At 39.0% G+C, this 24,512-nt stretch overlaps 2 protein-coding genes across 3 annotated transcripts in view; both read right to left on the bottom strand.

Moving 5' to 3' along the window:
* LOC115415539 (NACHT, LRR and PYD domains-containing protein 4E-like) overlaps positions 1–371 on the bottom strand; it is a 28,080-nt gene extending 27,709 nt beyond the window's left edge. Inside the window, exon 1 of the mRNA XM_030129131.1 lies at positions 335–371. The gene's annotated coding sequence lies outside the window, so the exon portion shown is untranslated. The remainder of the gene's footprint in view (positions 1–334) is intronic.
* A 9,394-nt stretch (positions 372–9,765) lies between these two features.
* The window catches only part of mcm9 (minichromosome maintenance 9 homologous recombination repair factor), a 34,289-nt gene continuing 19,542 nt past the window's right edge, over positions 9,766–24,512 (bottom strand). For both annotated transcript variants that reach the window (XM_030128933.1, XM_030128934.1), the window contains exons 10-15: positions 21,544–21,718; positions 17,960–18,162; positions 15,526–15,729; positions 13,917–13,999; positions 13,471–13,616; positions 9,766–11,442 (exon numbers count right to left, since the gene is read on the bottom strand). In XM_030128933.1, the coding sequence (XP_029984793.1) occupies positions 9,852–11,442; positions 13,471–13,616; positions 13,917–13,999; positions 15,526–15,729; positions 17,960–18,162; positions 21,544–21,718 (2,402 nt within the window). In that variant the 3' untranslated portion in view covers positions 9,766–9,851. The remainder of the gene's footprint in view (positions 11,443–13,470; positions 13,617–13,916; positions 14,000–15,525; positions 15,730–17,959; positions 18,163–21,543; positions 21,719–24,512) is intronic.

Genomic DNA, 24,512 nt, shown 5'->3' on the forward strand with positions numbered 1-24,512 from the left:
ATGGACTAAATTCTGAGTCTAGTATAAAAACACACTCCTGAGGCAGACAAAGGGTGATGTAGGAATATGAATATTTAAAATAAATCCTACACTCAGAACGCTTACCACAGACACATCAGGGGTTAAAGGGTTAACACTATGGAAAAAAGACTAAAAATACAAACAAAATTACAATCAGTGTCAATTCTGAACAATACAGACCAATACCATTCAACATCCTAGACTCCTGATCAGTGTGACTAATGAAGGGTTCCAAAATGCTAATCATATTTGACTGTTAACACAAGTCTCCATTTGTATCATGTTCATTGGCTTTCTGTCGTAGCGTTCCTACCTCAGGGATGATGGCAGTCTCATACAGATGGTTTTGGGCTCTGTGGAAGTATGATGGCGTACTTCTGTTTTCTGATGAACGCTGACGTTGCAGACTCACAGATTTGTCAGACGTCTGACCCGCCCACACTTCCAAACCCCAGGACTGATTGACAAATGAAGGCTCTGGCATTTGTTCACAGGAAATGACACAAGAGCCTCAGTTCCTGGATGAAGACATCAGCTTTTGTCCTTTAACCTGCAACGGTAAATACTGATGAAAAAGAAGCACTGAAAAGTCAGATTAACCCTTACAGACCCAAACGTCCACCTTTAACCCTTTCATGCATGATGTCCACATCTGTGGACACAGGGTTAGAACTAGGGCTGTAAGAAAATACGGGTTTGGCAATATATCGTGATATTTCATTTCACAATACTGTATCGATATTAAAAAGTACTGCATCTCTATTTTTAGGTATTTATTCAAATGCAGATATTATGGAGGTTCATTTTTGTTTTTCTTTTATTTTTCTTTATTATTCTTTAACACTCTTTTATTCAATAATGTTGGTTCCTTTGTTGGGCTTGAACTCAAATCCTGTTCTGATGTTAGTTGTGAACTAATAGAATCTGAACATTTGAACAGGATCTGAAACTGGAAAGTCTGTAAAACAGAATTTCAGTTTGAACACAGGAACATTCTGTGATAGAACATCAGATCCTGTTCTGATCCAATAAACATGTGTTTAGTATTTCTGCAGATTTCTGCTGGAATTCAATTCTTCAAGGAAATAATCATTTTTAAAAAAGAAACAAACAAAAAATGGCCTTTTTAACAGTATCATGATACATCGTGATATATCATATGGTGATCCTAGTATTGTGATTTGTATCATACATGGTAGATTCTTGCTGATACACAGCCCTAGTTCTAAAAGTCATATGTTCCAAACCACATGGGTTCAGTGTGTCCAGACCCTCAGACATAGAATGAACTAAAGGATCCTCTTAGTTGTAGAATGTGGACTGATCTGGGATCTGCTCCAGTTCAGGTATCTGCTGCTGATGGACATGTGCTCAGTGTTCCAGGAATATCTGTCAAAAACTTCTACTGCAGAAGGCGGAGCCAAGACAAACAAATATGAGCGTGTAGAGGAAAGAGTGTTGAACAAATATGTGCTTTAAAAGTGAAATGGGATGTTAAATACAGATGAAAACCAACTGTCCATGCGATGTGGATGCCATGCATCAAAGTCTAAAACCCAAACCCTCATTAAATGCAATAAAACATTAAATTTCTCATTGATAAGGTTTAGGTATCTTTAAACCAGTGGTGTAGTCTACGTGATACGCAGGTATACGCCATATACCCAGTAGAATAGGTCCCAAATTTCCGTATGACCACTGAAAATTGTGCAAAGATAGGTATCAACACAGTTTTATGACATACTTTCACTTTCCTGTTCATAAATTTGCCTACAGACACTTTTGGACTATTGGACCACTAGAATTGGTCCAACGCATTTGTTTCCTGTATCTGCGCTCTCTTTACTAAAGAATCCAATTTAAGTCCATCCACAGCAGCTTTACCTGATGGCAGGGAAGGGGAGGAGCCTGCTGACGCTGGTGTCCTACACTAACTGCTATTAGAACAGCAGGTGATTGGCACATTGAATTAGATCTAAAACTAGCAACTGGTGGTTTGGGTGAAATGAAGGAGGTGTGTGTGTGTGTGTGTGTGTGTGTGTGTGTGTGTGTGCGTGTGTGCGTGCGTGTGTGTGGACCTGACCAGCCTTGTGCAGAGTCAGACGAGGGAATTTAAAACAGACGTCCTTAGTTAGTGGAGAAACAGAAAGTTAGGTTAATACTAGACAGCATTTAAAGCTGATAGAAACAATTCAAATGTACAAAGTTAATGCTATATTCAAATGTTAATATAGTTCATTCATAAAATTGTTTATCAAAATGAAATTAATTCATTGTCATCTTAAAGGGCCATTAATTAAGACACCATGTACACCATTAAATGACTGACAGGTTAGATATAGTCACAGAATTCCAGCTGTTGAAAGAGTAGAATTTTTGCCTCTGTCTATTTTTCTTAGCCATGGCTGAATATTGTAAAAAGTTCCTTAACCTACAAAGACCCAAACATCCATCACCGACCAAACCATCTACTGATCTAAACTGTTTATTACCTGTTGATACGTTAATCCTATCAATACATGTCAATAATTGGTGTCAAATACAGTTTTCATCTTTTCATGGTCATCAGATATGACCATATTTGGACATTCAGAGGCTCCGTAGTTACTGTGGAAACACTGTCATCTTCTACAACATTGATTCACCAGTAAAACCATGACACTGGATGGAGACACTTGTTTTATGTTCAGTTAATGATATATTTTACAGAAAAAGTCACTTTTTCTGCAGTTTTCTCTGTTTTTGATATAATAACCATCAGCTTTAATCTGAGCTTTAATGAACATCTACATTATCAGTGAATTAAATATTGGAAAATACCTGATTTACACTGATAAAATACAAAATACAGAAGATAATATTATAAATAAATGGTGATAAATCACTTAAGAAAGGTTAGATATAGAGAAAATGTTATTTGAGAACTGACATAAAAGTAGCTCTGGGCCTTTATGGGTTAACAGGTTTTATCCCTGTTCAGCAGGTTTTAATGCTAATATAGATACAAAAAGGACCACTGGTATTATAATGTTAATTACTGATGTTTTTGTTGACCTCCAGGTTGTGCTATCTGCAGTGCAACAAAACCAACTGGCATCCTCACAGAGAAAAGGATGTCTACATCTGAGGAGCAGACTTCTGGATTGGAAACTTATTTGTTTTGTCCAACTGTTAATGACTGTTACACATCTTGTGTTGCTTACAATACATTTACATTTAGATAAAACAGAACCAGTCTTTCATGATCTCAGTTATGTGTGGATTCATACTTTATGAGTTAATGAGTGTGGTGGTTCTTGCGTGGGGCTGTGTTGGAGAAGCTGCTGCTCTGGGAGGGGTGCTGTGGGGCAGATGTTGGTCCAGAACAGGGGTGTGCGAGGCTGGGAAGGGAAAAATCTGAGTATACCCACTAGAATAAACTAGATTACACCACTGGTTCCATGCAACCATAACCTGTCCTGAATATGACTATCAGTAGATCTATAAAGTATGGAAAGGAAACATAAGCATCAGTGGTGATTTCTCTCAGACTGCAGTGGAAGCCCGGCTTCCCCTAAAATTACGAAAATTAAATGGTTAAATCTGTTCGGTTGTGTTGACATTTTATCGACTACAAATGTGTTAGAACACGTTCATCTCACAGATGAGTTCGTTCAGAATCAGCTTTATCACAAATCAACGGACGCGATGTTGTTCACTTCTCCTCCATTCCCGTGTCTGTTTTCTCCTCCATCTCTGCTCAGTGCATGTGTCTGCAGACTGTGTCCGTCTCTGGGCTTCAGTGGGACTGAGTGGAACAGTTTTTTTCATTGCCTCTAAACTGGACGGTAATTGGATAAATGCCACAATGTTGTCCCGCCCCCGGACGCCAGGCGTCTCTGGGGGTGAATGGAGCTGTGGGCGGAGCTCGGCCGGGCTGGACGCCAGAATCCCACGTGCTGATTGGAGGATCGGTCGAAAGGCTGAAACCCGTTTGATTGACAGCTGTTTTCAGATCTGCTCCTTCACTGACACAGTTCAGTTTAATACCGTCACACATTCTGCTGGGAAAGAGAGAGAGAAACTACTACGAAATTACTGGTTCATTTCTTGCACTGTAAATAAAACACACTCATTGGACTTGTTTCAATTTAACATAATTTCCACGTTTTCTTGTTTCAGTTCCATAATTAATCATTTCTTGTTCGAGTTTAATATCATTTTGTAGATAGTTAAATCAATCAAACTGTCGGCTAGGTCGGACTGAAAGGAGCATCTGTAGTTGAAAAAGGCTGAAGTCTGACACCCACAACACACTGGGCCAAGGCCGTCTGAGCAGACCAGCTCTGCTGGACATTCAGAGGACACTGGTCCAGTCCTGGAAAAGACGCCTACTGGTACGGTAAGGACACTGAGCATTTTCTTAATTCTTTTTTTAAATTTTTTTTTATGTAAGCCGACAATGAGCTTCCCCTGTCTGAAAGACGAGCAGCCGCCACTGATGAGCATGTAACTTAGATTGAACAGTATGTCATGTTCATGTCTATATTACTGTTGTGTTGTGTGTAATAACTAACATGGACTTCCTGTTCTGACCGTGGCTTTGCTTTTTCAGCACAAGGTGGAGTCCAGCAGGACAGTTGATGCTCTTTGTAGTTCGACCCGTCTGCTTTGTGTTGTGATGGCATCTCATGTCAACCTTTGAAGATAGACATGCAGGATTGAAGGGACTATTCAAACTATTAACAAAAAAAACAAGAAACTTTATTCAAAATCGTACTGTCGTAGCTGTTGCGCTGAACTGTCTCCTCAGTTATAGGATGGGTTTTGCCAACTGTCAGGGTCACTTTGGATGAATGTTGGAAGTCCTCCGCCCATTTCTTGGCCTCCTCTCTGGTGTTCATTTTCAGTTTTACGGAGGCAGTGAAACCGTGCTCCAGCAGTGTGTATGAGCATGTGGAATGGCACAAGCTGCTGTTTAAATAAATGGAATAGAATGTTAGTAAATCAGCTATAGCACAGGTGTCAAACGTGCGGCCCGGGTGCAATCAATAACAATCAATGATGCTAAAATCATTTTAGGTCATGGCATTTAGGTATTGGCAGTTGGTAACTCACTTTTAGTAGCATTACCTCCACCTACTGGACTGGAGTGTGGAACAACAGATAAGCGGAATAAAAAAGAAGAATGATGTCCTACTCCCTATATCTGTGTTGTCTAAATATCTAACTAGAAGCACTCAGCGCAGACCTCCACCAAGGCAGATCAGTGCCCCCCCACCCCCATTTGTTTGTCTGGCTGTTGTAGAAAGGAGCGTTGATTTATTGATTGATTTTATTACAGATTTATAGCTGAAGATGCCCGCATCTGACTATTAAATCTTAAACTTAAATCAACCCAAACCAATAATTTGGAAACCTTTCAAAATTAGTGAGACGTTGACTCTACAGGGAACCCAAGTGTGAACAGAGGCAGTACACAAAAATAAGTGAAGCAACAGATTTGTACACACATAAAAAATTTATTGACTAAACTAGAAGCACTCAGAGAGCGCAGACCTCTGCCAAGGCTGATCAGTGGCCCCCCCCCCTTGGGCCCCCCCACCCCTGATCACCACCAAAATTTAATCATTTCTTCCTTATCCCATTTCCAACAAACCCTGACAATTTCATCAAAATCTGTCCATAACTTTTAGAGTTATGTTGCACACTAATGGACAGACAAACAGACAAACAAACCCTGGCAAAAACATAACCTCCTTGGTGGAGGTAACTAAGACATACAAATAAAACAAAGACAAGAGACAAATAAGATAAAAGGGAGCAGGAGATTATGGACAGGAGAAACGTAGACTAAGTTGACAGATGGCTATGTTAAAGATATTATAACGTTAGTGAGGTTAAGTTGAGGTGACTCTACTTAAATTGGGAATTACACCAACTCAGATAAGTCAGGAGCAAGTTTCCTTACAACTTGCAGGTCTTGAAGGATGCAGGTCTTGACTTAGGAGAAGGAGCAGGCACAGCTGGAGTGACATGAAGTTGGGATGACGTCTTCTGACGGAGTTCGAAGCAGCAACAGGCGGCGGTGCGGTTCATATTTAACATTCAAATCTTGTATCCATGTGTAATTTCAGTGTTTTTCTGCTAAAACTAAAAAAAAAACCTAATTCCGTTTTTGTGTTTTTCATCATTTTAAACTGTTATTACAGTATTAAAACAAACAGTGAATTATAAGTGACTGCTATATTGAACAAAGTGTTCTGAAAAAATGGGCAAAAGGACTCAAGGCATATTTTCTGATCTTTTTCTGGTCAAAATAAGAAAACCAGTGCAGGTGGAGCATGTGCTCAGGACTATAAAGGATGTGAATCCAATGCGCACATCCTCCTGGATCCATGAAGCTGGGCAAATAGGCATTTAATTTATAAACCGCTGGAATTTTCCTGATCGGATAAAAAATGAAAGAGTTGGGGTCATACACAGGACAGGGGGCATGGCAGACCTGAACTGGACCTGAACTGGACCTGAACTGGACCCGGCGTATGAAGAACGGACCTCAACCAGGACAGAGCAGATAGGACTGAGTTATAACACAATACTTTTTATTTTCTGCATGTCCCTTTCCGGGCTCCGCACGAAAAACACTAAACTAAATAAATAAGTAAATGGTGCCTCCTGGTCCGGTCCGTGGACCGGGTCAGGTCCGTCCTGCCCCACCCTTACTTCCGGTCTTTCTCCGGTTCCGTGCCGCAGTTGAATCGGTGTCGGTTGGTCAAATCCTCGGGGCTTCAGAACCTTCAGCTTCAGTTGGACCATGTGAAACCAGCCCGGACCGGACGGGGGTTCCGGTCCAGAACCTCCTCCTCTCAGTCGGACCCGCTTTCATCAGGCCTCGGTGGCAGATCCCGCTCCAGTTCCGTTAACGGGTTAAACCAACACTGAGCGGCGGGTTCTTACGGTTCAGACTGGAGCCGAAGTCCAGAAGTGAACAGGGTCAAAACAGAACCATGAAAGGAGGAAGCAGAAGTTTACCTTCAGGTGAGAAGAACAGCTGCAGCCAAGATGGAGGAAGTGAAAGAGAAAGAGGAGCAGAGAGAGTGCAGGAGGAGTGGATGAGACTGGAAAAAAAAAATAAAAAAAGTTTATGAGACTGAAAAAAACAAAGAGTTTATGAGACTGAAAAAAAAAAGTTTATGAGACTGGAAAAAAAAGTTTATGAGACTGAAAAAAAAGTTTATGAGACTAGAAAAAAAAAAGTTTATGAGACTGAAAAAAAAAAGTTTATGAGACTGGAAAAAAAAAAGTTTATAAGACTGAAAAAAAAAGTTTATGAGACTGGGAAAAAAAATAAGTTTATGAGACTGGGAAAAAAAATTAAAAAAAAGTTTATGAGGCTGGAAAAAAAAAGTTTATGAGACTAGAAAAAAAAAAGTTTATGAGACTGGAAAAAAAGTTTATGCAACTGGAAAAAAAAGTTTGAGACTGAAAAAAAAAGTTCATGAGACTGGAAAAAAAAAGTTTATGACTGAAAAAAAAAAGTTTATGAGACTGGAAAAAAAAGTTTATGAGGCTGGAAAAAAAAGTTTATGAGACTGGAAAAAAAAAGTTTATGAGACTGGAAAAAAAAGTTTATGAGGCTGGAAAAAAAAGTTTATGAGACTGGAAAAAAAAAGTTTATGAGACTGAAAAAAAAAAGTTTATGAGACTGGAAAAAAAAAGTTTATGAGACTGGAAAAAAAAAGTTTATGAGACTAGAAAAAAAAAGTTTATGAGACTGGAAAAAAAAAAGTTTATGAGACTGAAAAAAAAAAGTTTATGAGACTAGAAAAAAAAAGTTTATGAGACTAGAAAAAAAAAGTTTATGAGACTGGAAAAAAAAAAGTTTATGAGACTGAAAAAAAAGTTTATGAGACTGAAAAAAAAGTTTATGAGACTGTAAAAAAAAAAGTTTATGAGACTGTAAAAAAAAAAGTTTATGAGACTGTAAAAAAAAAAAGTTTATGAGACTGTAAAAAAAAAAAAAAAAAAAAAAAAAAGTTTATCTGACTGAGAAAAAAAAAAGTTTATGAGACTGAGGCACTGACAATCCAGTCAAAGTTCCTCCTGTTCAACTGGATCAGATCTGAAACACATGGAGCAGACACAACAGTCTGTCAAAGGATGGGACATCCTGCATTCATTCAAAACACTGAAGTAAGACATTTAGTCCAGAGTCCCCTTCAAACTAAGACCCAGTTGGATCAGATCCAAGTGTGAGCTGAATGAAATGAGTTAGAAAAACTGGAGTTCAACACTGAACTGTTTCAACAAACACTGTGGGTCACATTTGGACTGACAAAACAGACAAAAAAAGACAAAAAAAACCCTGAAAAAAACAGACAAACCCCCCCCCCCCCCAAAAAAAAAAAAACTGACAAAAAACTGAAAAAACAGACAAAAACAGAATAAAAAACCCCCAGAAATAAACAGAAGAAAAAAACAAAACAAAACAGAAAAAAAAACTCAGACAAAAATTGAACACTGTCCTGAATGAATGAATGAATGAATGAATGAATGTTTATTTCAGTTAAATACAAGATACAAAACACACACATATAAAAAAGACAACAAAACAAAACACCTACATATTAAAAAAGAAACAAACAAGCATAAAATTAACACATTTTGTAACTGAAAAAGGAAGAAGCTGAAGCCGGAGGCTTATTTCTGCTTCTCCTATTTACACCCTTAGTCCATGTCCACACCTTAAGTTGCAACAGAAAAATACTTAAACTTAAATTATACTACATTCAGTGTAATAAGTTATTTTGTAAACATATTACTCTCATAGCCCTTCATAATTTGACCAATTAAATTCTTTTTGAAACTCAACAGTGAGCTACACAATTTCACTTCATCCTTCAATTCGTTCCATAGCTTGACACCAATAACTGAAACACTGTGATATTTAACGTTTGTTCTTACTTTACACTTTTCAAACACAAACATCCCTCTTAAATTATAATGTCCTTTTCTTAACTTAAAGATTTTCTGAATACAAAAAGGAAGGTTTTTACTTTTAACGTGAAACATAAATTCCATTGTTTTTAAATATACAATGTCAAGAAATTTTAGCAAACCAGATTCTACAAAAAGTGGATTACTTGATTGGAGATAACCAGCTGAACCAAAGAATGGAAGAAACTGACACAACACACGAGTATAATTAGGACTCATTAATATAGACTTATTTTAGATTAGACTCATTATTATAGACTAATTATTATAGACTCATTAATATAGATTTATTATTACAAATTAGACTGATTAATATAGACGTATCATTATAGAGTCATTAATATAGACTTATTATTATACAAAAATACAAAAATGTTTTTTTTCATCAAAAAAAACAAGAGAAAATTTGGGGTTGTCATTATTTATAGGTTATTCGGATTATATTTTACTGGTTCTGACCCACTTGAACTCTAATTGGACTGTATGTGTCTGTATGTGGAACCTGAATTAAAATGACTAGCGTTATTGTACCCGTGGTGCCATTGTACGATAGTGCCCTCCCATGGTGCAACAGCAGCATTGCACCCGTATGCCCTCCCATGCTGCAACACACGTCGGACAAAAACGCACAGAACGTCCATTATAGTAGGATTTTGGCACCATTTATTGTTAATATCTTCAGTGTAATTCTTGTATTTCACAAATTCATCCCACGGGCTGGAATGGACCCTTTGGTGGACCACATTAGGCCCCCGGGCCACATGTTTGACACCTGTGGGTTAAACATTGGCATCAGTAGATGGTTTTGGTTGGTGTTGGATGTTTGGGTCTTCATGGGTTAATCCAGAACTTCAGACTTTGGCTTTCTTTGAAACCTCTTGGTCCCAGTCGGTGTCGAGAACGTCATCGCTTAATTCAGCGCCGCCGAACAGAGACGCGTGCAAAAACGGCTCTGTCCGCGGGGGAGGGGCTGGGGGAGGGGCCAGCTCAAAACACTTCCTCTTGTTGGCATTACCAGTGCTTTGATGCTTGTGGAAACCGTCCCCAGCCCACTGGCCTACAGGAGGAATGGGCTCTGGTGGCGTGGGTTTAGGCTGAGATTCCGTCACCGCGTCCTGTTGAGGTCTTGTTCTTGGCGCCTTTGTGTTTGTGGTCACTGAAGGTGCAGTTTGGGTCTTCTGAAAGACTTGTCGTGTGGGGGAATTCCTACTTTTATCATTTTTAGAACTAGAGTGAACGCAGTCAACTCTGTTTTCTGTTCCACTTGAACTGCAGAGTAAGGTTCTGGACTCTTTCTCTGGACTTGTGGTTCTGTTCTCAGTTGCAACAGTGAAAGAAAACCTTGCAAGTTTAGCCAAAGTTGAGGATGCCACCGTGGATTTGGATGTGGACGGTACAGGATCGGCGTTTGAAGGACTTGTACAGGAGAACCCATCCACCTTTACAAGGCCACCGTCTTCAACCCCGTTTATTTTCCGTGTGGTCCTTCCTTGGGCTGATCCACTCTTCTGCCGCTGCTCGGATGTCAAACAGGAAGTGTCTTCAAAGCCCCTGCTTCCCGGCTCATGGGTGGAGGGCATGCGCTGCCTCCCGTTTTCCACCGGACCTGGGCACTTCTGTCCCTTTGCTCTGGTATCTTTTCCTGTACCTCCAGTGACACCGTTTGCAGAACTCTCCGTGTTCTGTCGACCGGTTCTTCTCATTATGTTGTCGGTGGTGGACACTTCCTGAATGTTTCGTTCACAGTCGTCATTGACCTTTGAACCGCTGTCAGAGTCCTGGTTACCGACGGAACGTGCCATTTTTCTTGGTTTAAACCTAAAATCTGACAACTTTTCTTGGAGGTTGTCTTCTACTTCCACAGTGCGTCTGTTTTCGGTCCCACTCTGGTCTTTACCACATGATAAACTTTCCGGAGGCGGGTCATTTAAAAGGCGGTTCTTACCTGAGGCCGGTGTGGTACCTCTGATTGGATCGGCGGTCTTACCTAGAGCGTCTGGTACCTTTGTACCTGCATGCTCTACCAACACCATCCCTTCTCTACCTGCTACTGTTCCGTCTTTGCCGTTCTGCCGATGATCCCGCTTAAGTCGTCTGTCTTGAACTCGTTGAAATGCAGACCCAGTCGAGCTCACACGGGGGTCGTGGTGCATTTCACTTTCATTATTTGTTGAGCTTGGAGTTTCTTTCTGATGTTTATCATGCGGCTGTTTGGTTGCTGAAGACACTTCTGTCGAACGGCGTTTTGTATTTGTATCCACGTGTTGTGTCGACGTAATAACTGGACAGACGGTATCAGCCGATGACGGCGAGGGACTGATCCAGTTCAACCACTCCGAGTCACAGTTACCGCTGAGGTCACTGGAGGAGGATCTGTCCATAAAATGTGCACCTCTGGGATTATCGGTTGGTTTGTCGTCTTTAGATGTTTTTCTCTTTAACCTTAAAAAAAAAAAAAAAAAAAAAAAGAGATTAAAAAAAATGGTTTTCACTTTCACATTGAGCCTGTTTACAATACTCCGATCATTATCTGATTTCTGGACTTATCCGATTATTATAGATCATGTAAACTGTATAATCTGATCTGTTTTATCACATAACTAGGGCTGTGTATCGGCAAGAATCTGGAGATACGATACAAATCACAATACTAGGATCACGATACGATATATCACGGTATATCACAATACTGTTAAAAAAGGCAATTTTTTATGGTTTTGTTTCTTTTTTAAAATATTATTTCCTGGAAGAAAGGAAATACACCAGAAGTATGCACAAATACTAAACACATTTTTATTTGATCGGAACAGGATCTAATGTTATATCACAAAATATTCCTGTGTTCAAACTTAAATTATGTTTTACAGACATTACTAGGGGTGTAAGAAAATATCGGTTCTGCAACATATCATGATATTTCATTTCACAATACTACATCGATAATAAAAAGCACTGTATCAATATTTTTAGGTACTTATTCTAATGCAGATATTTGTGGACGTTTTTTTGTTTTTCTTTTTTGTTTCTATTTTATTTATTCTTATTTAACACTCTTATGAAATAATGTTAGCTCCTTTTTTGGGATTGAACTAAAATAATGTTATGATGTTATTTCTGAACTAATAGAATCTGAACATCTGAACAGGATCTGAAACTGTAATGTCTGTAAAACAGAATTTGGTGTAATTCAACGCTTCAAGGAAATAATTATTTAAAACAAGAAACAAAAACAAAAAAATTGGCTTTTTAACAGTATCATGATATATCGTGATATACTGTATCGTGATCCTAGTATTGTGATTTGTACATATTCCATAAGGTGGCGCTATATCCCCATGCTTTGACAGTCACATCACTAGTTTGAATTTTCCCTCACCTAAAAAACTTTGTGGCACGATAAAAAACTATAGAACTTTACTGTGAAATTTTCCACACAAGGACATTTTAACAGTACAGAAAAAAATATAGAAATAATAAATAAGAATAAAATGTCTATAAAAATACAAAATAAAAGTAGACCAAAAATGAGGACATGATAAAATGTGAATGTTTGAATGTTAAAATGTTAAATAAAAACACTTGTCGCTATGAGAATAAAATCGTACAATATCAAGATAAACCCGTAATTTTACAAGCATGAAGTCGTAATATTATGAGAATAATGTCATATTTTGAAAATAAAACCATAATATTACAAGAATAACATTATTTAAAAACAGGTGGAACTTGAAGAGCACTGGGAGAGCGCAGACCTCCACCAAGGCAGGTCATTGCTCCCCCCCCCCCCATCACCACCAAAATTTAATCATTTGTTCCTTGTGCCAGTATCAACATTTCCTGAAAATTTCATCCAAATCTGTCCTTAACTTTTTGAGTTATTTTGCACACAGACAGACAGACAGACCAATGCCAGCAAAAACAGAACCTTCTTGGTGGAGGTAAAAATATCATAATTTACAGAATAGTCATACCCACTTGTCTCATGATGTAGAACTGTGAACATTTTGTGAGGTTCTACTTTCATTTGGGGTTTACACACACACAGGCCAAATACTGAGTCTATTAGCCCCGCCCACCAAATACTGAGCCTATTAGCCCCGCCCACAATCAACACATTAGCATTAGTCCAAGGAGACTGAAGACAGTTCGCACATTTTTGAGTTTGTTTTGTCGTAAGAATCGAACAGATTTGGAGCAAATTACTATATTTACTAAAGGCTCACAATTTCTAAATTATGAGTTTTTATTGGACTATTGCAAATTTATTTTTGTTAAATTATGAATTATTTTAAAACTACGACTTTATTCTCAAAATATTATGACTTTATTCTCATACTATTATGGCTTTATTCTCGTAGTGACCAGTGTTTTTATTTTTCCGATGTGGCCCTAATACGCCGTCGTACATTGTTACTTAAATGATTCCAAACTAAACTAAATGGTGACAGCAGTTTGAAGTTGGGGACTCACTTGTGCAGTCGGTCCATCTCCTTCTGAAGCAGCCGGGGCAGCTTCAGTCCTTCCAACAACAGCTGACACTGAGTTTCATACTGCTGAGCAGGGTTAGCAGGGAACGAGGTCAGTAACGCATTGACATTTCCAAGCAGAGCACCGCCCTAAAAAAAACACACAAGTCCATAACAACACAACAGATCACATGACCTCAGAGCCTGTTAGTGATAGATAGATTTATGAAATAAAACAGAACTGAGATTATTATTACTATGATTACTACTACTACCACTACTACTACTACAACTACTACTACTACTACTATTACTATTACTACTACAGCTACTACTACTACTACTACTATTACTATTACTACTACTACTACAGCTACTACTACTACTACTACTACTATAACTACTACTACTATTACTACTACTACTACTCCTCCTGGTGTGTTTGCGTACCTGCATGGAGCATTCCATAACAGACACCGCCATGACTGCGTCCTCTATGGTGACGATTTCTCTGTACATGAGCTTGGCGTGTGCTGTCAAATTCAAAAGAGAACTCATTTATTTTCACCCAATGTTTAGTGTTTTATATGTTAACTGCCTAATTATTATTGCATAATTAATTTACCATCCCTCATATTCGCTCTGGTTTCAAATGATGTAGTGTTAGTATGTGTGTTAATATCTGAATTATTGCCTGTCAGTAAATCTGTGGAATAATCTACGACCTGAACTTCAATCAACATCTTCTTTATCATATTTTAAAAAGCATCTGAAAAGGAACTCTAATTCATGAAAAAATGTAAGGCTGTATATCATTTGATTTGATGATTTGTAAGGTCATTTGCATTTTTATTGTTTTTACTTAATTAATTCGGTTATATTGTATTTTTCATTCTTTTTTCTTTTTTTTTTCCTGTGTATTGTTCACTTCCTGGGACGTACTCATTACACGCTGCATCCCAGTTTGATTTCTAAATAATCAAACAGAACCGTGAAAAAAAACAAGTGTCTGTACACATGTGGACCCAGGATGAACCCCTGCCTCCACTGAATGGACCAGATTAACACCAGTTAAACGTTCACTACAGGCTTTGAGCTGAACCAAGGTCCAACTGAACCAGTACAGAGGATGAATAAAAACCAGTGCAGCACTATGGAAGGATCCACATCCTATTAGTGTTTAGTCATTCATTCATTTAGTCATGTAATGAAGGGGTCCAATTATTGTACATTATGGGATTTTACGGGATGATTGTACAAATACAATAATTATCGTAGGTCTGGCTGGGCCCAATTATGGGGGGGGGGGGGGGGGTAATGCTCCCTTAAACAAACGTCCTGCCCCCTCAAATGAAAGTTTCCAAAGGTAGGAAAAAGGAAAATGAGGTGGACGACAGCAGGAGACTTAGAGGAATTAGTAAAGTGTGGTGTTTCAACACAGAAATGTAAGATTTTATGTTTGTATGAAAATACATTCCTATTTGGTAATGACCTAGTGGAGGTCTGTGATTGGGTTGATTTTACAGTATATGATTGGTAGTGTGGCTCTTAGAGCCCTCCCCCCTTGTCTTCTCTCTGGGTATTATGGAGCTTTATGCAGTGAATAACATGTTTGTGTGGCTATGCTTAAAAATAAAAGAAAATAGTTCAGTTTTCCTGAAGTCTGCCGTTGTGTTTTTCCAGTGGTCTGCTTAAACAGTTAAAACCTCGTTTTTTTGTGTTAAATACACGACATAAAGCGTCTTAAGTTTCACTTTCACTTTGTACGGTCGTATGGTGTGCACGTTCTCGGTGTGAGGTACGTATGGCACAGAACACTATGCGGCGCAGCAGGAATTTGACCTGCGCTCAAAATCGGTCAATTTCAGACTGACTGGCCGTCGCAGGTCATGTCCGATCACATGAAAATCGGCTAATTTCTGAGCATGGCCGGTTAATCAGTGCAAGTCTAATCAATAACCCATTAATCATGATGTCTGCAGTCAACCTGCGATCATTATAATTTAGTGTTCACATTTAATTCTAAAATGAGCAAAGTAAGAAGTGTTTCTCCACTGACCTTCAGCCAGTCTGCTCAGACTCTCCAACATGCGGATGGTGGTTCGAGCAGCATTGCGACCATTACTCTGTCTCTGCAGCTGGTAGTAACTGGTTAAGATGCTGTTGGCGTCCTCTGACAACTGTGGCTGAAAGCGTTTGATGACACAGAAATAAGCTTTCATCTTCTCCATGGACCACAGGCTGGAGGACTCAACAGGAACACCTGACAGCACACAGGTACAGGACATGTTTACAGCAGTGGGTCTCATCTGGTCTGGTCTTCAGGACCCTTTATCACCCCTCAATGACAAGACAAGACCCAAAGTGATAACAGTTAAACTTCTCAAATTTAATGAATGAAAAGATGGTGTAGGCGACACGGTGGTGCAGTGGTTCACACTGTGGCCTCACAGTGAGAAGGTCCAGGGTTGGATTCCAACCAGGGACCTTTCTGTGTGGAGTTTACATGTTCACCATGTGTCTGCATGGGTTCTCTCCAGGTACTCTGGCTCTGATGCACCTCCTCCGACCGTACACTTCTATTATGGCTGGTTTCTGGATAACTGGGCTATTTCAGTTTTATTTCATTTATTTTCTTTTCCTTTTTTTGTCAAATACAAAAAAAGTTCAGTTCCTTGGGTTAAACTGTAAAAGTACACCTCAGTTTAAAAATTTGCTATTTCTGTATCACTTCTCCCAAAACATAACTGCCGTTTCTCAATACCAAGTTCACAGAGTACGGTCTTGTGAACTCAATGAGTCCGGTCTTGTCAGAACGGCCCCAGAGAACTTCCTGTTAACTCCAGTCTGTCTGTAATTGAACGGCTGGTACTGGTGACCTTTAACCCCGTCTCTGCTGTTTTTACTCCATCGGCTCCAGAACGTATTTCCCTCAAATCACCACAATATGTCACTGGATTTGATTTCAATACATTTGTACTATTTACATGTCACTTATATTTTTTATACATTTTGTAAATTTTTCAAAACTGGAAAAAATTTTGTAGAATCTCATATGATAATACAGACATATTTTCCACTATTCTGCCCCTGGTGCGTATTCCAACATTATATCACATCATCTCGTTGCAGTCATCCAGTCAATTAAACATTTCTGAATGAAGTTTTCACAGAAGCTGCCATTGCATTCGAGAGTAGCACCAAGTGCATCTTGGGATATTTGCCAGCCAAGTCTACAGGACTCACCAACCAGTGCATCTTTGGTTTAAGTTAACAGACGAGAACAACATCTGGGTATTCCATGTGCTCTTGGTTTGTGCAAACTTTCAGTTGGACCCATCCAGCATGTCCATGTGGGCCCCAGAAGGGTTCCATTTGGGTTGCATATAAGGGTCCCATGTGGGTTTGTCCGCAGTTTCCATGGTAACCCCACATGTGTTTTCCCAGATCAGAATCAGAATCAGAGATCTGAATATCTCATATTATTTATTCTTCACACAATTTTATCCCACGATATTTATCTTTCATGTCATTTGCACTACTTAAATTCTATGTTTTACAACTATCTTAGTTTGCAATACTTTTTATTTTTTAATCTAAATAACTGTGCCTTTTATTGATATTTGTTGTTGTTTTACTGATATTTGTTGCTGTTTTACTGATATTTGTTGTTGTTTTGCTGATATTTCTTGTTGTTTTACTGATATTTGTTGTCTGTCTGTAAATTCTTACACTGAATATGAGAGCTTTACCTCAGTTTCGTTGTACTTGGTACAATGACAATAAAGAGATTCTGGTTCTGATTTTGATTCTGATTCTGATATGGGAAAAAACACATGTGGGGTCACCACGGAAACTGTGGACAAACCCACATGGGACCCTTAAATGCGGTCCAAATGGAACCCCTCCGGGGCCCACATGGACATGCTGAATGGGGAACAGAACTTGGGCCCCGACTGATGACGAGAATGGAAGAACAAGAACGCGTATTGAGAAACAGCCCATGCGTGTTATTTTTTCAGTGTTAGATCATAAATAACCTGGTTCTCCATGAGTGTCTTCGTTAACATTAACATTAATAATGCTGATATTATAAGTCAAACCAGTTCTTCATTGTGATTGGCTGATGAAAATTTAGTGACAATAATGAGCGCGGTACTGTTTCAAAAATTGAAAAACACTGCACCGCTGAGAGTATTTTCACACAGATGATGTCAAACTATAAAGACTTTACTTCAAATGACTGCTGGGAAAAAACACTTAAAGCCAACAACAACAACAACCCTTAACTAAGTTTCATACAATTATTAGTGTCATTCCAAAGAATATTCAGGACGTACCCCATTTTTGGCCTTTTACAGAAATGTCCTTTATATCTTTTTGAGGAATACTAGTCCAAATGTACAAAAAATGAAAATCACATTCCCAGTTTACATTTCAAACCAGTGGCTCTAAGATAGCATCACACTACAAATCCAAAATAAATCTACTACCTCTGTCCTCCAGAATGAAAGAGGAGATGATCTGGTCCCACTCTGCGTTTCTGGTGTCCAGCAGAACCAGAACCAGGTCAAAACGACTCAGCAAAGGACTCGCAAGAGCGACGTTGACCGAGAGCGGCTCCTCAGAGTTATACTGGCCTTTAGGGTTGGTGGCAGCCAGGATGGTGGTTCGAGTGTTCAGCTTACACACCATACTACAGAGAAGGGAGAGAAGAAACTCTGACAAATGAAGCTGCTAGTCATCTACACATTTCTTTAAAGTAACAAGACTGATTGTGAGCTTCCTGTAGAAAACAGTCTGTCTTTTGCAGATATTTTGAGCTGCATTTTTCATCATCTTGCAGAATTTTTTCTGAGGTTCGTCGTTGGTTTACCTTCTGTGGACACGCAAGCTGATGACGTTGTATGTCACATATTACATCACTATCTGTGTCAAGTTACAATGCAATTTTTTTTTTTCATTCATTCATTCATTCATTTTCTGAACCTGCTTCATCCTCACTAGGGTCGTGGGGGCGGAGCCTATCCCAGCTACTGTACCTATGGGTGAAGGTAGAGTTCACGCTGGACGAGTCTCCAATTCATCGCAGGGTGACACCGAGACTACGAACCACTATCACATTCACACCTAAGGGCAATTTGAGACTAACTTAATTAACCTATCAGTGCATGTTTTTGGATGGTGGGAGGAGCTCCAGAGTCCAGAACATGCAAACTCCGCACAGAAAGGTCCCACCGGGGAATCAAACCCAGGACCCTCTTGCTGTGAGACGACAGCGTGAACCACATATTTTGCATATTTTGTGCAGAAATGTGCTATTATTGCAGTGAATGTGACCTTTTTGATAAAAATGCGGACCCCCGTATAATGTGAACTATGTATTTGATTATACATTGAATTATGCGATTGCATAATCTTGTTTTTCGGAGGATCGACCATGTATAGTTGTTCTACCTGTACAGTGTTCATTTGGTCAATAAGGATTCAGTTGTTTACCGTTAACTTAGCACACGTTGGTTAGTAAACAAAGACAGATGAACATTAATTAGAACTTCATCATGTTAATGTTAAGTTACCATTTGAGTAAATAAATCCTGCTTTATTCACAAAAGAAACACAGGTCAGACTGGTCTCGGACAGACATGTGTTCTTATTTTTCTGTGTGTTGAGCCAGAGCTGAGGTTTTAAAACATACTGTCAGATAACGCCTCAGGTCTTAACTTTTAAAGACACACTGATGCTTTTATGGCAGTTACCAAACTAATTTTTCTGTCTTTTCAACCTTTCTCAAGTGATTTATCACTATTCATTAAAATATTATCCTCTTTATTTCACGTTTTTCAGTGTAAATCATGTATTTTCCTATATTTAATTTATTGATCATGCAGATGTTGATTAAAGCTCAGATTAAAGTTGAGGGTTACTGTATCAGAAACAGAGAAAACTAAAGAAAAATGACTTTTTCAGTCAGATCTGTCATTAACTGAACATAAACCCAGTGTGTCCATCCACTGTCACTGAGCCCGTTTACATGATGTGACGGCCCCACACCTTTTGGGCACTAGGGGCACTATCAGTTTCTCTTGCAGATGGCGATAGCATGATTGGTGACACCTGTGGTGGTCCAGGCGTGACTATTTAAGCAGCTCACCAGGGATGATCACTCGCTCTCTGGTCTGGCCCGGTCTACTCTCTTGGTCTGCTCTGCTCTGCTCCTTCTGACTGGCGTTTTTGCAGCACTTTGTGTTTTTTTTGTTATTATTGGTTTACTTAATAAATCTTTGTTACATTTTCACCACCTCTGTCTCCATTTTTGTCACCACCTCAGAGCCGGGTTGTGACAAGTGGGGGCTCATCTGGTCCTTGGTCCATGTGACAAGCGGAGGTTTGTTTGTTCATTCAGTTTTTCGTTATCAATAGTCTCAGTCGTGTGGGCGGGGACTGCATGATTTTGTGAATGATTCTGGTTATAGTAGTGTCCACGTGACGTGGCCTGCGGGTGTGTTTTTTCATTGTGCATATGTGTGCGCAATCTGTCTGATTTTGGAGACTTGAGGTGAGTCTGTTTGTGTGTAGAGAGAGCCAGATGTGTGTTTTGTTAATGTTCAGGTGAGTTTAAACTCTGAGCTCTGTACGTGTCATTTCACATTGGTGTGTCGCCGCTGTCTGGTCCCTGTTAGGCTCAGAGTGTCTTCCCCTTTGGAATTCGCAAGGGGGCTCTTTCTTAGGTGGTGTTGACCATGGGTAGAGCAGTTGTCTCGGGAGCACATCCGATGCTTTAGTTGAAGTCGCCGTTTATCCGGTTGCTTCACTATGCATGCGGGATCCAGTGCATAAATACCCACCACCAGTAGACACCCGAAGACTAGGGAGGAGCTTAGAGAAGTTTTCTGATAGGCAGATAGAGGGACTGGCTGCGGTGGCTTTGGGGTGTGTTCTGGCTTTTGGCTCAGGGGTTTCAGGTGAGTTTTAGTGTTTTTTCAGGTAGATGAATTAAAATGGCCTTGTGACAATGACCATAAAAATCTGATAACTGGGAGTAATCTGATAAATGTCGTAATCAGATGTGACGCGTTTACATGCACTTCAGAAATACGATAATCGTAAAACCCTGGTTTATATGTTTCAGTCCATTATTTGATTTTTTTGGAGTACATACGTACGTTATGATGTAAGACGTACACCTCCAGTCTTGTCTTGTTACCATGGCAACGCCTACGGTGTCAGCGCTCGCTGTCCTAATGTGGGAGGAGCTAATAAGATGACAAAATAGGTTGCATGTTGCTGCTATCCTTCATTTTATTTCATTGTTTGTTTACCTTTTTCCTTCAGCTTACGGTTTCGCTGGGTAACTTCTGTTTATATAATTTTTTTTTTTACACATGCGCAGATGTGAAAAAACAGAATAAATCAGATGAACCTGTATAAATGGGTGAAGATGTCAGAGGATTGGGAAGAAATCTAGGTGTATTAATCTGATGTCTCATAATCAGGTTACTGCTGTTATTGGATAAAGATGATCAGATTATCCTGTTTACATGATCAGTAATAATCGGATAAGCCCTGTGATGAACTGGCGACTTGTCCAGGGTGTACCCCGCCTTCGCCCCTATGTAGCTGGGATAGGCTCCATGCGACCCCCGTGACCCTAGTGAGGATAAAGCGGGTTCAGAAAATGAATGAATGAATAATAATCGGATAACTCCAGATCATGGGAGTATTGGTGTGAACGTGAACGGGCTCATTGATCCACTTCCATGGGTTTTACTGGTGAATCAATGTTGTACAAGATGACGGTGTTTCAACGGTAACTACGGAGCCTCTGAACGTCCAAATGGGTCATATCTGATGACCATGAAAAGATGAAGAACTGTATTTTACACCAATTATTGACATGTATTAACAGGATTAGTGGATCAACAGATATTAAACAGTTTAGATCAGTAGATGCTTTTGTTTGGTGGTGGATGTTTGGGTCTTTATGGGTTAATGGATTAAATTTAGATGTATGGTCGTTTCCTTCTGTATCGCCCAGAGCTCTGTTAGTAGATCAGTGCATATATGTCGGTCCTACCCAGCTTTGGCCACGCTGATGGACTGCTGCTCCATTGCTTCATGAATGCTGATGCGATCATGTTCCTTTATGCTGTTGAACTCATCGATGCAGCATAACCCTCCATCAGACAGAACCAAAGCCCCCGCCTCCAGGTGCCACTCACCCCCATCCTTTACTGCTGCCACCGTCAGTCCTGCAACACATTACACATGTGTGGAAGAAGAATTAAACTCAGGGTTCACACACATTTTTCAAGGTCAAATTCAAGAACTTTCAAGGGTCATTTTCACCTTATTGCTGGGGTCAAATCCATATCTACAGGAAAACATATACTTATTATTTTTTTCCACTTTTTATCACAATTATGTACACAGTATTACGCTAAAAACATCTAAAATTATGTTCCATAAAAGCAAAAAGTTTAGAATTTAAAGGAGAACACTCAGTTTTATCCAAAAAAAAGGAAGCCACTTGGCATTCTTCAGACACACTCACACCGAGACAAAGATTCAGATCAAAATGGACCTGGAGTCGATCTGAGAACACCCACTAATTTTATTTTTTGACATGTTTAAAATTTATATTTTTCTAAATGTATCACCTCTGTTTAAGTAGCTTTGGCTTGAGTTAATATTAAAAATAAATAAATAAATCACATCATAGGATTAGAATTTCAAGCACTTTCAAGCACTTAAACTAAAATTCAAGCACTTTTCCGACTTTGAAAACACAACACTGAAATTCAAGCATTTTCATGGAATTCAAGCACCCGTATAAACCCTGTAAATTAAGTTCAATGCACATGTAGAAACATCAAACTAATAAGAAGAAGATTCCAAACAAGTGAGTAACACTGGCTCCGTTCACACTGCAGGTAAACGTGTCCATATGTGACCTGGATCTGATCTGTCAAAGACAGTCTGAACAACACTAATCTGACCCAGACCACTTTCATATGTGGTCCTAAATCTGACCCAGACCACTTTCATATGTGGTCCTAAATCTGACCTGGACCACTTTCATATGTGGTCCTAAATCTGACCCAGACCACTTTCATATGTGGTCCTAAATCTGACCCGGACCACTTTCATATGTGGTCCTAAATCTGACCCAGACCACTTTCATATGTGGTCCTAAATCTGAAACAGACTACTTTCATATGTGGTCCTAAATCTGATACGTATCTGATACTTTGCAAATGCGACTTCAGTCTGAACGGTCAGATTGCATTTAAGGCTGTAAGAAAATATCGGTTCTGTAATATATTGCGATATTTCATTTCACAATACTGTATCGATTTTAAAAAGTACTCTATGGTTATTTTTTGGTATTTATTCAAATGCAGATATTGTGGAGGTTCATTTTTGTTTTATTGTTTTTCTTTTTTGTTTCAATTTTATTAATTATTATTTAACACTGTTTTATTAAATAATGTTAGTTCCTTTATTGGAATTGTACAAAAATAATATTATGATGTTAGTTCTGAACTAATAGAATATGAACATTTGATCAGGATCTTAAACTGTAATGTCTGTAAAACAGAATTTCAGTTTGAACACAGGAACATTTGGTGATAGAACATTAGATCCTGTTGTGATGAAATAAAAATGTGTTTAGTATTTGTGCAGATTTCTGCTGTAATTCAATTCTTCCAGGAAATATTTTTTAAAAAAAGAAACAAAACCAATAAAAAAATTGCCTTTTTAACAGTATCATGATATATTGTGATATATCATATGGTAGCTAGTATTGTGATTTGTATCGTATCACCAGACTTTTGCCAATACACAGCCCTAGCTGCATTTATCCAACCTTTACGTCATTGAAATGCGACAAACGTCACAGTTCTGCGTCCCAGGAAGAGGAGTGGAGGGAAACCATATTTCCTTCTGTAAACATAGTGTGTGTCTGCGTGGTCTGGTATTCCATCAAGACCTCTTTAGTGCATGTGGGTCACTTCAGGGTCACATTCAGTTCAGACTGAGAACTGATAGAAGTCGCATTTAATGTGGAATATGAACCAACACACACAAAAAAAATGGGATTTCACCAAAAACCCCAAAATGTGCATTTAGTAGGGTTGGGAATCTTAGCTGTAAGGCTGATATGATACGCATCTCGATACAGCATCTCCGATCCAATATATTATAGATACGTGTGTGGCACTTCGTGATGCGATACGGTACAATTCACACCTAAATCCTGATATAGAGCAATTACGCACATTCTGATTGAACACATTCATTCTGGTAAAAAAATATATATATATATGCAGTGCAATTCAATGAGATTGATTATTTATTTATCAAAAAAAAACATGACTTTTCACAAAGTGGCTTTAGTTCAGTTTCAGAACATGTGCCTCACATGCAGTCAGGTGAAAAAGTCTGGACTTTGTTTCCAAAGTCGTTTCTCTGTTTGTTTCTAACACTCAACTTCTTGCTCCCTCACCAAGTCAATTTGTAATGTAATGTATTTGTAATGAAGGTAAAACAGAAAAAGGTTCTGTCACTTTAAGAGACACCTGCGCAAGGTATTATGGGATGCACTGTTAGATATATATGTGACAGTTTAAGGAAGTATCTCTCGTTTGTACGGCACTATTCAATACAGCTGATCTAGTAAAAAAGTAGACATTCATTCAACATGTGTTCTCCTCCTTCTATGTCTGTCACATTCACACACAGACTTTACAGTATTCATCTGTGGTGCTCGTGCCACAGTGTATGAGCAGAGCTCAGACTGTTAGTGTACACTGTACACATCTGCGAATCCACAGCGCATGTTAACGTGGGTCTGAAGAAAAGAAAAACTTTATCCAAATACATAGTAACACTTTTAAATGAGAGTAAAAATATATTCTATTGAACGGATCAAATTTTATTGATACAAACATTCAATAACCGATGCGTCGCGATATTGTTCCAAACTTTTCATTCACTCGCAGCTTCTCTACTGCTGCACTCGGATCATGCACGTGTGTCAGC

This window comes from Sphaeramia orbicularis, chromosome 24 (assembly GCF_902148855.1).
Source record: "Sphaeramia orbicularis chromosome 24, fSphaOr1.1, whole genome shotgun sequence".
NCBI lineage: Eukaryota > Metazoa > Chordata > Actinopteri > Kurtiformes > Apogonidae > Sphaeramia > Sphaeramia orbicularis.